At 53.6% G+C, this 11,308-nt stretch overlaps 1 protein-coding gene across 1 annotated transcript in view; it reads right to left on the reverse strand.

Moving 5' to 3' along the window:
• Positions 1-5,374, reverse strand: part of CD247 (CD247 molecule) — a 9,972-nt gene extending 4,598 nt beyond the window's left edge. The window contains exons 1-6 of the mRNA XM_008586313.1: positions 5,335-5,374; positions 4,565-4,668; positions 3,213-3,269; positions 2,441-2,521; positions 1,264-1,299; positions 320-376 (exon numbers count right to left, since the gene is read on the reverse strand). Of these exons, the coding sequence (XP_008584535.1) occupies positions 320-376; positions 1,264-1,299; positions 2,441-2,521; positions 3,213-3,269; positions 4,565-4,668; positions 5,335-5,374 (375 nt within the window). The remainder of the gene's footprint in view (positions 1-319; positions 377-1,263; positions 1,300-2,440; positions 2,522-3,212; positions 3,270-4,564; positions 4,669-5,334) is intronic.
• Between the last annotated feature and the right edge of the window lie 5,934 nt (positions 5,375-11,308).

Genomic DNA, 11,308 nt, shown 5'->3' on the forward strand with positions numbered 1-11,308 from the left:
CCCTGGGACCTGTGCACACGTGTTGGCATACAATAAGGATTGAATACGTATTAACAGTGTCAGATCTGACCTGCTTTTGCAAAGCTTAGGCTGTTATAGAATCTAGACTTGGTTTTCAATCCTGAAAGAGCATCAGCTCCTCCTTATTTTCTTATGTACTGTCCAACTGGGTGAAAGCTGGATGTACATTCACATCTGGTGGCCACCACATGGATTTCTGCAGGTGGAATGAGGAATGGATGGGAAAAGAGACCTGCAACAGGTGCATCTGGAAGACCATGAGGAACTCCCCTCCCTGGGAATTAAGAGTAATGCTCACCTCGCCTTTCATCCCAATCTCACTGTAGGCCTCTGCCATCTTGTCTTTCTGCAGTGCCTGGAGAAGAAGAGAGAGTGAGACACTGATTTCACTAGCTAATGCAGAAAACAGTAAGCTCCCCCCCGCAGAGCTCCTCTCAATTCCCAAGTTGGTGGGGGCTCCCACGATCAAAACTCCAAGCCCTATTTACACTAACATCTTTGCCCACAACCAGCTCCAACTCACCCCAGTCCCCTTGGAATCTTCTCTGAGCTGCCAGCCCTTTGTACTGAGCTGAGAAGCTCAGATTAGGCTCAGAAAGATAGGATGTGGAGTTCTAGCCAGAGATGCAGATATTGGACAATGCAAGGGCTCACCGGAAGCCTCAGGATCATTTATCTGAGCAAGTTAGTTAGCTCTTAACTCAGCCAAACAGCACGGTCTGTGGATCAACCCTCTTCCCCGCAGGAGGGAAGGGGAGGCGGCTGCCTTTACAGTTAGCTACCACTTGCAGGGGTCAGACCCAGATCCACCATCTAAAAACAACCATCAGGTTCCCACCCAGGAAGGTGAGGCTGACCTTTCAATAAGAGGGGACACTCAGGAGAACACTCCAGCCCCCAGAACAGGCGCCCATCAGAGGGACCTGCTAGCTCTTCCTGCCTGTCTTGACCTCGCTTCCCCGACCCCGACCAGGCTGATGGGCCTGGGAACTCCAGCAGCAGGGCCTCAGGGGCTGAGCAAGGGAGGGCAGGCCAGGGAAGGGGAGAAAACGCGTCACTTTTCAGCCAAGGGGCCTTTCTATGGGCAGCTGCTTCTGCGGGCAGCAGGCAGGTGAGATGTGACTTGAAGGGGAGGTCTGGACAGAGGGACGGTGGAGCGTGGGGGAAAGCCTTCCTCCAGAGCCCTCCTCCAGGCCTTCCCTCCAACTTCCCGAGGAAAACTGTGAGATCCCCTCTACTCACATTGTACAGGCCTTCCTGAGGGTTCTTCCTCCTCTGCTAAGAAAGACAAAGGGGAAGAAGTCAGAGGGGAGAAACCAAATCCGGCGGGAACGCAGCCTGCGCCACCCCGCGGCTGTGCAGCCAGCCGGCGACCCTCCCCGCACTGCTGCCCGGCCAGGCCGTGCAGTACTCGCGCTCCGAGCGGCCCAGCCTGGGTCCCGCACACTTGCATGCCCATTTGCCCTCCTTGCAGGGCCTACTCAGCTCCAGCCTCGCCCGGAGCAGGACTTGGGGATGTCCGTCTGTCCGTGCCCATGCAAACACGCCCCCCACAGTGTCACAACCTTACACGTGGGACTTCTGCTGAAGACGAAAAGTGCCACGTACTTTCATTTGAAGCAGGGCCGGCCACTGCTTGGCGGCCCTACTGAGATGTGCCACACAGAGAATGGCCCCCTCCTTCCCCACCCTTCCCCCACCCCTCCCAGTCCAGCAAGAGGAGGGGACAAGAGCTGAGGAGGGAGCATGGGCAGGGGACAGTCAGGGAAACCTCTGGGCTCTCCTTCTGCACATTCACTCTAGCAACAACACGCCCAGCACAGGGCTCAGAGGGCCTAGCCAGGAGCAGGATGGACAGGTGTGATCAGAAACGTCGAGGGCCACTGGGCAGCAGCCAGCTGCACTTCCCTTAAACTGGGGCAGCCCGGCCTTTGTCCTGAGCCCTGCTCTTAAGAGGACCCAACTCTGGCCTCATCCAGCTACTCCCCTCCCTAGGCGGTGTGGAGTCCACAAAGCCAAGAGGACAGAGCCACCTAGAGCCTATACCCTGACTATGCACTGGAGGGGAACCCAGGACGCTGAAATCCTTGCCCAGTGGTGTTAGGCCCCTTCCTGTGTGGATCTCTTCACCAGGTCTGTCCTCCTGGGGGCAGATGTGCCCCAATGTGTGCATCTCAGGGTGGCCAAGGAGCAGTTTGAGGGGAGGTGGATGAAGGGCTGGGGTGAACATTCATGCACTTGAGGCTCTGTGGGATGCAGAATTTGGCCAAGGAGGAAGAGAGAGGGCAGCGGCAAGCGGGGCCTCCACCTGTCCTCCTGCCCCAGGCCCCACACCTGTTAGGGTCAAGTCTGGGTGCAGAGTGTGCTGGTGCTGAAGAGCCCTCCCCTCGCGGCCACAGAGAGGCACTCCCTTCCCTACCTGTTTTCCTCCCATCTCAGGGTCCCTGCCCCGTCTTTTATCCAAAACGTCGTACTCCTCTCTTCTTCCTAGATTGAGCTCCTATAACAGACAGGAAAGTGTCAGACACAGGAAAAAGGAACCTCAGGAGTGTGGAGCAAGCCGGACTGGGGAGTTTGGTTCCCTCGAGGGGTGGTGGTGGTGGTGGGGGGGACTCACACAAAAAGGAGCAGGGACTGCGGGGTGGGGCGGGATGGGGTGTAACCGGTCCATCCGGATACCATCATCTCAGAGAAGACCTCAGAGAACACAGGTTACCATAACGGTGGACGGGATCCCCAAAGGCCACCAAGGGCTTTATTTACTATATGCTGAGAGTCTTTCTTACTATATGCTGAGCAATCTAATGGGATATATAATAACATTCCCATTAGCAGATAAGAAGCTGAGGCTCAGAGAGGGAACAATCAGTTCGACCAAAATCCCATCGCACAGGGAGTGTGCAATCGCTTCCCCCTCCGCTGTGAAGATGATCACACATCCCTTCTCCACCCGCCTCTAGCCTTTGCAAATTGCTCTTGGCTTGGGGACTCACTAGCGGCAGGCGCTATGCTAAGTGCGGTCCACGCATCAAGTCATTAAAGCGTATAATCCACCCCAGGAGGCAGGTACAATTACTACCTCCGTTCTGCGGGTAGAAACCGGTTAAACAACGTGCCGCCGGGTGCTAGAGCTGCCAGTGCTAGCGAACCTCACGCCCGGACGGCAGGGCGCAGGGCCGAGGCGGACTTACGTTGTACAGCTGGCCCGGGCCCTGCGGGCACGCGGCGGCGTCCGCGCTCCTGCCGAACTGCAACAGAGCAGAGCACAGCGCGTTATCGCTCCACGCGGGGGCGCGCAGGGCCGCCGGGGCCGCGACACCTGAGGGACAGCCCCGCTCGGCTCCCTGACACCGAACAGCGCGTGCCCTGCCTGCTGGAGCTGAGCCCTTGCAGCGGCCCTCGGCGCGGCATCCCCCTCCTGAGCGCCACTGTCCTTTCTCCTCCTGCGGTGACATGTGCACCCACCACGCTGGCCCCGTCACCGGCTGGAGTTAATCCTCCCCCTCCCCCGCCCCGCAAGGGCCCTTGCGCCTGCGCAGAGGTGCCGGGCTCAGGGTCCGCACCTCTGGGGGCCAGGGGCATTCTCCAGGGGCCCCTTCCACCAGGGACTCTGAGGACAATCTGGGGTGGACGTGGCTGCACAAGGTCCTGTCTCCTATCCTGGCCCCTGGGGTAGGGTGCTTTCTGTGCTCCCCTGGTCAACCCTCTGCCATGGCCCGGCTGCCCCCGAGCCAGGAAGCCCCGCGTTTGCTCGGCGTCCTGAGCATCTGCTCCAGGCTCAAGCAACCCGGCTCGCTCTTCAGTTGACGCCGCCTCAGCCGGAGAGAAACTGCACGGTCTTAGAGAATTCAGAGCATTGGGAACAACCTTAAGAATCGTCTAGGGCACTGTTTTCAAACTTAAGAAAGTCAGTAAGACTGTTTTTCAAATAAAATCTTATGCCAAAGTCCAAAATTTAAAAGAGAAATGGGTTGGGCGGCACTGACGTGATGACAGAGCCTGGAGCCTCCTCTTTCCCCTAAATCCTTCTACTTTCTGCGCACATCGTGCCCAGTCCCTCCAAGAAACCCAGGGCCTGTAAGGCACGAGGTGAAAACCCCTGCTCTGGGCCAACCCTCCTATTAACAGTTGGGGAAACAAAGGATTCAAAAGAAAGGATGACATTGCCGCAGTTAGCTGGACAGCAGAATCTGGGAAGTGGCTGCAGGTCCCTGCCTCCCTGCTCTTAATTGCCTGAGTGTAAGCCCCTTTCTTGCCAGCAATATCCTCTTGCCCTGGGACACTATGATGTTCACACATTTGTACAGCTCCTCCCTAAGGCGCCCAGCACCAGACTCTCCTTCCCAGCCTGTCTGGCCCAGCCAGACGCCCCCACCACCTCCTCAGCCCACCCAGTATGCACACTTGGCTGGGGCTGCCTTGTGCACGGACACCAAGCATCAGGCACCACCTAGGCCAGAGACTTTCCAAGACCAAGATCCCTCTGAACATCTGCAGAGTGGGGGCGCCCACTCCCTCCCCCCCTGAACCCAGTGGTACCCACCTTTGCTCTCAGGTACAGGGCAGTGACAATGACACCATAGATGAAGAGGATTCCATCCAGCAGGAAGCAGAGTTTGGGGTCCAGCAGGCCCAGGCTCTGTGCCTCTGTGCCAAGAGACAAGGCTGGTTAGCTAGACTCAGAGTGAAAAGAACACACCCCCACAACCCCAAGATGGTCCCATGACTGCCTCTGGCCAAAGTAACCATGACAAGGAGACTAGATCCAATCCACATACCTCACCTGACCACAACCTCTCTCCCTCCCATGTCGACCAGCTCCTGAAAAAACCTGGCTTGCCGCAGTGGCCAATGTGGCACCTGGTAGGGCCATAGAACCTGGGCAGATGAGGGGGATGGGACAGGAAGCAGACAGTAGGTGGGAAGGTGAAGCTGTCCACCATGCACATGATTTCTGCCTGGGGGTGCCAGGGCCCAGCTGTGTTTGAGTCACTGTATGAACCATGAACTCTGGAAGCCTCAGGAAGACGCCCATGTCTGGATGAAAGGTATCACCTGGACTAGGGTGTGTGGCGAGAATGGAACTCCTGGGCGATGGCAAGGGCAGGGCTCAGAGACTTGATGGTCAAATGAGATCATTTTAATATCTAACTGTTAATTAGGACAGTGAGAATTTGGGTTAACTCTCCCCTCCTGACTCCCCGCTTCCTCAGTGCCAGGCACTCTTCCACCCAAGGCAGTAGGGTCTGGTGCTTGCCACGCCTGGGCCCTGAAGGGTCTCAAAGGGGTACTTTTGGTGATTCCCTTCCCCACTGGGGCCTGGCATCTCCTTGCCCACCAGTCCTAGCTCCATGGTCTTAGCCTCGTCTGTCTCCTTCCCTCCCCTTTCCCCCATATGCACTGTCCATTCCCAGGATACACCTTGCTCTTCCAGACTGTTTGCCTCTGTGCCTTTGCATGCATTGTTCTCTCTTCGTGTTCCTTCTTTTCTCTCCCTGCAACCCTGCCATTCTGGTAAAATTTGATGCGTCTTACAAAATGCAGCTCAGAGGTTCCCTCAGTTTAGCTTCTCCCACCCCAAATTTCCAAGCAGCCCCTAATCCATACTGCCTTATTAACCTTTGTCAACCTATACTCAATACACATTTAGTTGGTGCTAGCATGGAAGTACAATGCACTGGGGAACGAGGTACAATAANTCAAATGAGATCATTTTAATATCTAACTGTTAATTAGGACAGTGAGAATTTGGGTTAACTCTCCCCTCCTGACTCCCCGCTTCCTCAGTGCCAGGCACTCTTCCACCCAAGGCAGTAGGGTCTGGTGCTTGCCACGCCTGGGCCCTGAAGGGTCTCAAAGGGGTACTTTTGGTGATTCCCTTCCCCACTGGGGCCTGGCATCTCCTTGCCCACCAGTCCTAGCTCCATGGTCTTAGCCTCGTCTGTCTCCTTCCCTCCCCTTTCCCCCATATGCACTGTCCATTCCCAGGATACACCTTGCTCTTCCAGACTGTTTGCCTCTGTGCCTTTGCATGCATTGTTCTCTCTTCATGTTCCTTCTTTTCTCTCCCTGCAACCCTGCCAATCTGGTAAAATTTGATGCGTCTTACAAAATGCAGCTCAGAGGTTCCCTCAGTTTAGCTTCTCCCACCCCAAATTTCCAAGCAGCCCCTAATCCATACTGCCTTATTAACCTTTGTCAACCTATACTCAATACACATTTAGTTGGTGCTAGCATGGAAGTACAATGCACTGGGGAACGAGGTACAATAAACATTCTGGTTAAATAAAAGTTAGCATTTTTATTTGCAAGATCACAGCACTGTAACTGAGGAGACGTGAATTTTAGTCTTGACTGTGCTTTCTACCAGGTAAGTATGCAGCAACTCAACGTGTAAAAGGGAGTGTATCTCACTCCGTCCCTGCCTGGTAACCACAAGAACAGAGGTCCCAGGCGAGTCCCGCCAGCATCTGTGACTACCGAAGCCAGGGCGCCCTCTGGTATGCTTGAGTGCTGTCATAACCTCACCAGCTGTGTGACTTGGGGCAAGTTATTTACTTTCTTTCAACTGCCTCTTCTGTTAAACAGGGTAAAAACTGTAACATTTCTTCAGTGTTTACTTTGTGACAGATACTGCTTTAAATGTAACAATTGTCAGATCCTCCTGACAGCATCACATAGAAACTGAGGCACTGAGAACTTCAGGTTTAGGGCACAAAGTATAAGTGAGAGGCAGCCCCAGGCTTGAGCCCAGGGAGTGCCCCACCCCTGTCCCCTGCCCCCTGCCCAGCCCTGCCCACCATTCTATGCGAGCAACGTTTTGGCTTCCCCCATAAGCCACGGAAGCAGGTAATTCCAACCTGCTCCCAGTGTCCCCATCTTCACCACTCTAAATCCCTTGTCCTCAAGATTTTGACTCCAACCCTCTTTCAGGACCTTTCCTGGTCCCAGGCAGATGATCTCTTTGTAAACTAGTCACAGCTCAGAAAGCATGCATGACCCAGGCACTCAGAGGGGAGACCACACTCCTTGTCCAGCATGCTAGGACTCTGCCTTTTCAGCCCAGGACCAAAAACACCATGCCTTTCTGCCCGCTGCCCTCCTGCTCCTGTCTTTTGCACGCCATTCTTCCTCACACACGCCGGCACTTTCCTGCCGCTCTGCCTTTGCCTGAGCTGGTTCCTTTTCCAGGCCTGGTATGCTTGAGTGCTGTCATAACCTCACCAGCTGTGTGACTTGGGGCAAGTTATTTACTTTCTTTCAACTGCCTCTTCTGTTAAACAGGGTAAAAACTGTAACATTTCTTCAGTGTTTACTTTGTGACAGATACTGCTTTAAATGTAACAATTGTCAGATCCTCCTGACAGCATCACATAGAAACTGAGGCACTGAGAACTTCAGGTTTAGGGCACAAAGTATAAGTGAGAGGCAGCCCCAGGCTTGAGCCCAGGGAGTGCCCCACCCCTGTCCCCTGCCCCCTGCCCAGCCCTGCCCACCATTCTATGCGAGCAACGTTTTGGCTTCCCCCATAAGCCACGGAAGCAGGTAATTCCAACCTGCTCCCAGTGTCCCCATCTTCACCACTCTAAATCCCTTGTCCTCAAGATTTTGACTCCAACCCTCTTTCAGGACCTTTTCTGGTCCCAGGCAGATGATCTCTTTGTAAACTAGTCACAGCTCAGAAAGTATGCATGACCCAGGCACTCAGAGGGGAGACCACACTCCTTGTCCAGCATGCTAGGACTCTGCCTTTTCAGCCCAGGACCAAAAACACCATGCCTTTCTGCCCGCTGCCCTCCTGCTCCTGTCTTTTGCACGCCATTCTTCCTCACACACGCCGGCACTTTCCTGCCGCTCTGCCTTTGCCTGAGCTGGTTCCTCTTCCAGGCCTGCTGTTGCTAGTTCCACCCCCTCCACTCATCACCTGTGGAAATCGCCACCTGAGCCGCTGGTGAAAGTTCACTGCAGTGATGTAGGTGCAAGGGCCTGGGTCCCACGAAGCACGTTACAAACATAATTTAGGACTCTGAGGTTCCCCTCCATCTAGGCTGTGAGCACTTGAGACCAATGTGTCTTCGTTTTTGCTTCTTCCTTCCTGCACCCCAACAGCAGAGTGCAGGGCACAGGGTAGACAATCATTCAACAGTGTGACATCTTTCAGGGCTGAGTGTCAGTGANGTACAATAAACATTCTGGTTAAATAAAAGTTAGCATTTTTATTTGCAAGATCACAGCACTGTAACTGAGGAGACGTGAATTTTAGTCTTGACTGTGCTTTCTACCAGGTAAGTATGCAGCAACTCAACGTGTAAAAGGGAGTGTATCTCACTCCGTCCCTGCCTGGTAACCACAAGAACAGAGGTCCCAGGCGAGTCCCGCCAGCATCTGTGACTACCGAGGCCAGGGCGCCCTCTGGTGGCCACCTTCAGGCCTATGTTAGGGCCAAGGGAGTGGATAATGTATGCTTGAGTGCTGTCATAACCTCACCAGCTGTGTGACTTGGGGCAAGTTATTTACTTTCTTTCAACTGCCTCTTCTGTTAAACAGGGTAAAAACTGTAACATTTCTTCAGTGTTTACTTTGTGACAGATACTGCTTTAAATGTAACAATTGTCAGATCCTCCTGACAGCATCACATAGAAACTGAGGCACTGAGAACTTCAGGTTTAGGGCACAAAGTATAAGTGAGAGGCAGCCCCAGGCTTGAGCCCAGGGAGTGCCCCACCCCTGTCCCCTGCCCCCTGCCCAGCCCTGCCCACCATTCTATGCGAGCAACGTTTTGGCTTCCCCCATAAGCCACGGAAGCAGGTAATTCCAACCTGCTCCCAGTGTCCCCATCTTCACCACTCTAAATCCCTTGTCCTCAAGATTTTGACTCCAACCCTCTTTCAGGACCTTTCCTGGTCCCAGGCAGATGATCTCTTTGTAAACTAGTCACAGCTCAGAAAGTATGCATGACCCAGGCACTCAGAGGGGAGACCACACTCCTTGTCCAGCATGCTAGGACTCTGCCTTTTCAGCCCAGGACCAAAAACACCATGCCTTTCTGCCCGCTGCCCTCCTGCTCCTGTCTTTTGCACGCCATTCTTCCTCACACACGCCGGCACTTTCCTGCCGCTCTGCCTTTGCCTGAGCTGGTTCCTTTTCCAGGCCTGCTGTTGCTAGTTCCACCCCCTCCACTCATCACCTGTGGAAATCACCACCTGAGCCGCTGGTGAAAGTTCACTGCAGTGATGTAGGTGCAAGGGCCTGGGTCCCACGAAGCACATTACAAACATAATTTAGGACTCTGAGGTTCCCCTCCATCTAGGCTGTGAGCAATTGAGACCAATGTGTCTTCGTTTTTGCTTCTTCCTTCCTGCACCCCAACAGCAGAGTACAGGGCACAGGGTAGACAATCATTCAACAGTGTGACATCTTTCAGGGCTGAGTGTCAGTGAGGAGACAGCGGCTGGGCCCCAGCGCTGGGTTTGCCTGCCCTGAGGCAGTGCTGGGAGTGCCCGCTGACCGAAGGAGAGGGTCTAAAGGCCTCTGGGAGTCAAGCCAGCCCCCAGCGAAGGCCACCGAAGCTGGGGTGATTTTTTTTCTTTTAGGACTGGAGAGGAAATGGCAGCAGCGATTTATGGGGGTGGCTGATATTGAGAAAATCGCTCAGCTGCCTGTCACATAAAATGAGAACAAAAAAACTACTGGACAGTAAATTTAGAACAAACAAGAAGAAATATTTCTGTGTGTTGTGCAGAGTCAGCACAGTGGGAGGCAGGGGAATCGGCCTCCTCCCCAGAGATAAGGAACAAGGACAAGTTTTCTTTCTTTTTAAAGAGCAGCCTGATTTTATGACCAGTGACAAGTGTGCTGTATGTGGTTTGGTGGAGGAGAAGACATTAAGCCCAACACACTTCCCTGGAACAAGGACAAGTTTTCTTTCTTTTTAAAGAGCAGCCTGATTTTATGACCAGTGACAAGTATGCTGTATGTGGTTTGGTGGAGGAGAAGACATTAAGCCCAACACACTTCCCTGGGTTGGGACCCACCGCCTCCTCAGTCCTGCTGTGTCTGTGCTGGGAGGGACGGCCTGAGGTAGGCAGTTAGAGCACAGAAAGTCCCACACTGGGATGCAGGACCTAATTCAATTATGTAATTGATTAAATATTCATTGGGCATCTGCTCGGTGCCAAGGGCTGTTGAAACAGAAAGAACCCTGGATTGGGTGCAGGTGGGTTCTAGTACCTTCCCTGACGCTTGCTAACTGTGTGGTCTTAGACAAATCACCTCACCTCTCTGGGCCTCAGTTTGTTCATCTATAAAATGGAGTGTAATCATATCTACCTTAAGGGTTGTGGTGAGAATCAAAGGAGATAATGCATAGGTAGGTGTTTTTGTAAATGATGGGGCTTCCTCTGTAAGGACAATGATGTCCAATATTTGGGTAGGGCCTTCCAAGTCCCTGCCCTTATGAGGCTAAGCTCACGAGGCTACCCACAGAGTGCAGGGGTGTCCCTGGAACAGCACACAGCTTTCCTGGATGCCAACTCAAAGGCTCTGCGTCGCCTTTCCCTTCCTGATCCCAGCTTCTTCCCTGTCCCCCCTCCTATTATTGGACGGAAGTCACAGGCTGATCATCTGAGACCAGAGGGATGAAGAAACTTCACCAGGGCACCTACAGTTAGTGGCAAAGCTGGATGGGATTCCTGGGTCTCCTGACTGCAGGTGCTTTTCTTAGCCCTCTGTCTTAGGTGCACATCACCTGTGGGTGCAGGACCCAGGGTTCTCACCTACCTCTGAATTCACAGCCCTTACTGTTTGCCCACTTTTGACACTTAGTCACAGCAGCTTGTGAACGTTTCATGTCATGTGTCCCCTCCCCAACAGGCTCTGGAAAGCACAGATGGTGCATTTTGGTTTCACTTACTCGTTTCCCCTCCTCACCTAGCACATCACAGGCAACTTGACAAAAGGAAAGAACACAGGCCCTCCAATCAGAGAGGTTCTAAGATTCAAATTCATCATCTGACTTTTACTGGCTTTGCGTTTTGGGACAGCTGCCTTAACCTCTCTGAGCTTCAGTTCCCTTATCATCTAAGGGGGCTTAATAAGACTGACCTCACGGGGCAGCAGTGCAGAGCGAATGAGACAAGGGGAGTTGCCCTGCACAGTGGATGTGCTGAAACCGCAGGTCTCAAGTGGCCCTCTTTGCCACCATAGAGGCTCTGCAGGTATAAGCAGTGCTGGAGTGGTCAGACCCTCCCACCTTCCACCCCTTTATGCCAGGGTTGGGGACGGAACC

This window comes from Galeopterus variegatus, unplaced genomic scaffold, assembly GCF_000696425.1.
Source record: "Galeopterus variegatus unplaced genomic scaffold, G_variegatus-3.0.2 Scaffold3931, whole genome shotgun sequence".
In the NCBI taxonomy this organism is placed as follows: Eukaryota; Metazoa; Chordata; class Mammalia; order Dermoptera; family Cynocephalidae; genus Galeopterus; species Galeopterus variegatus.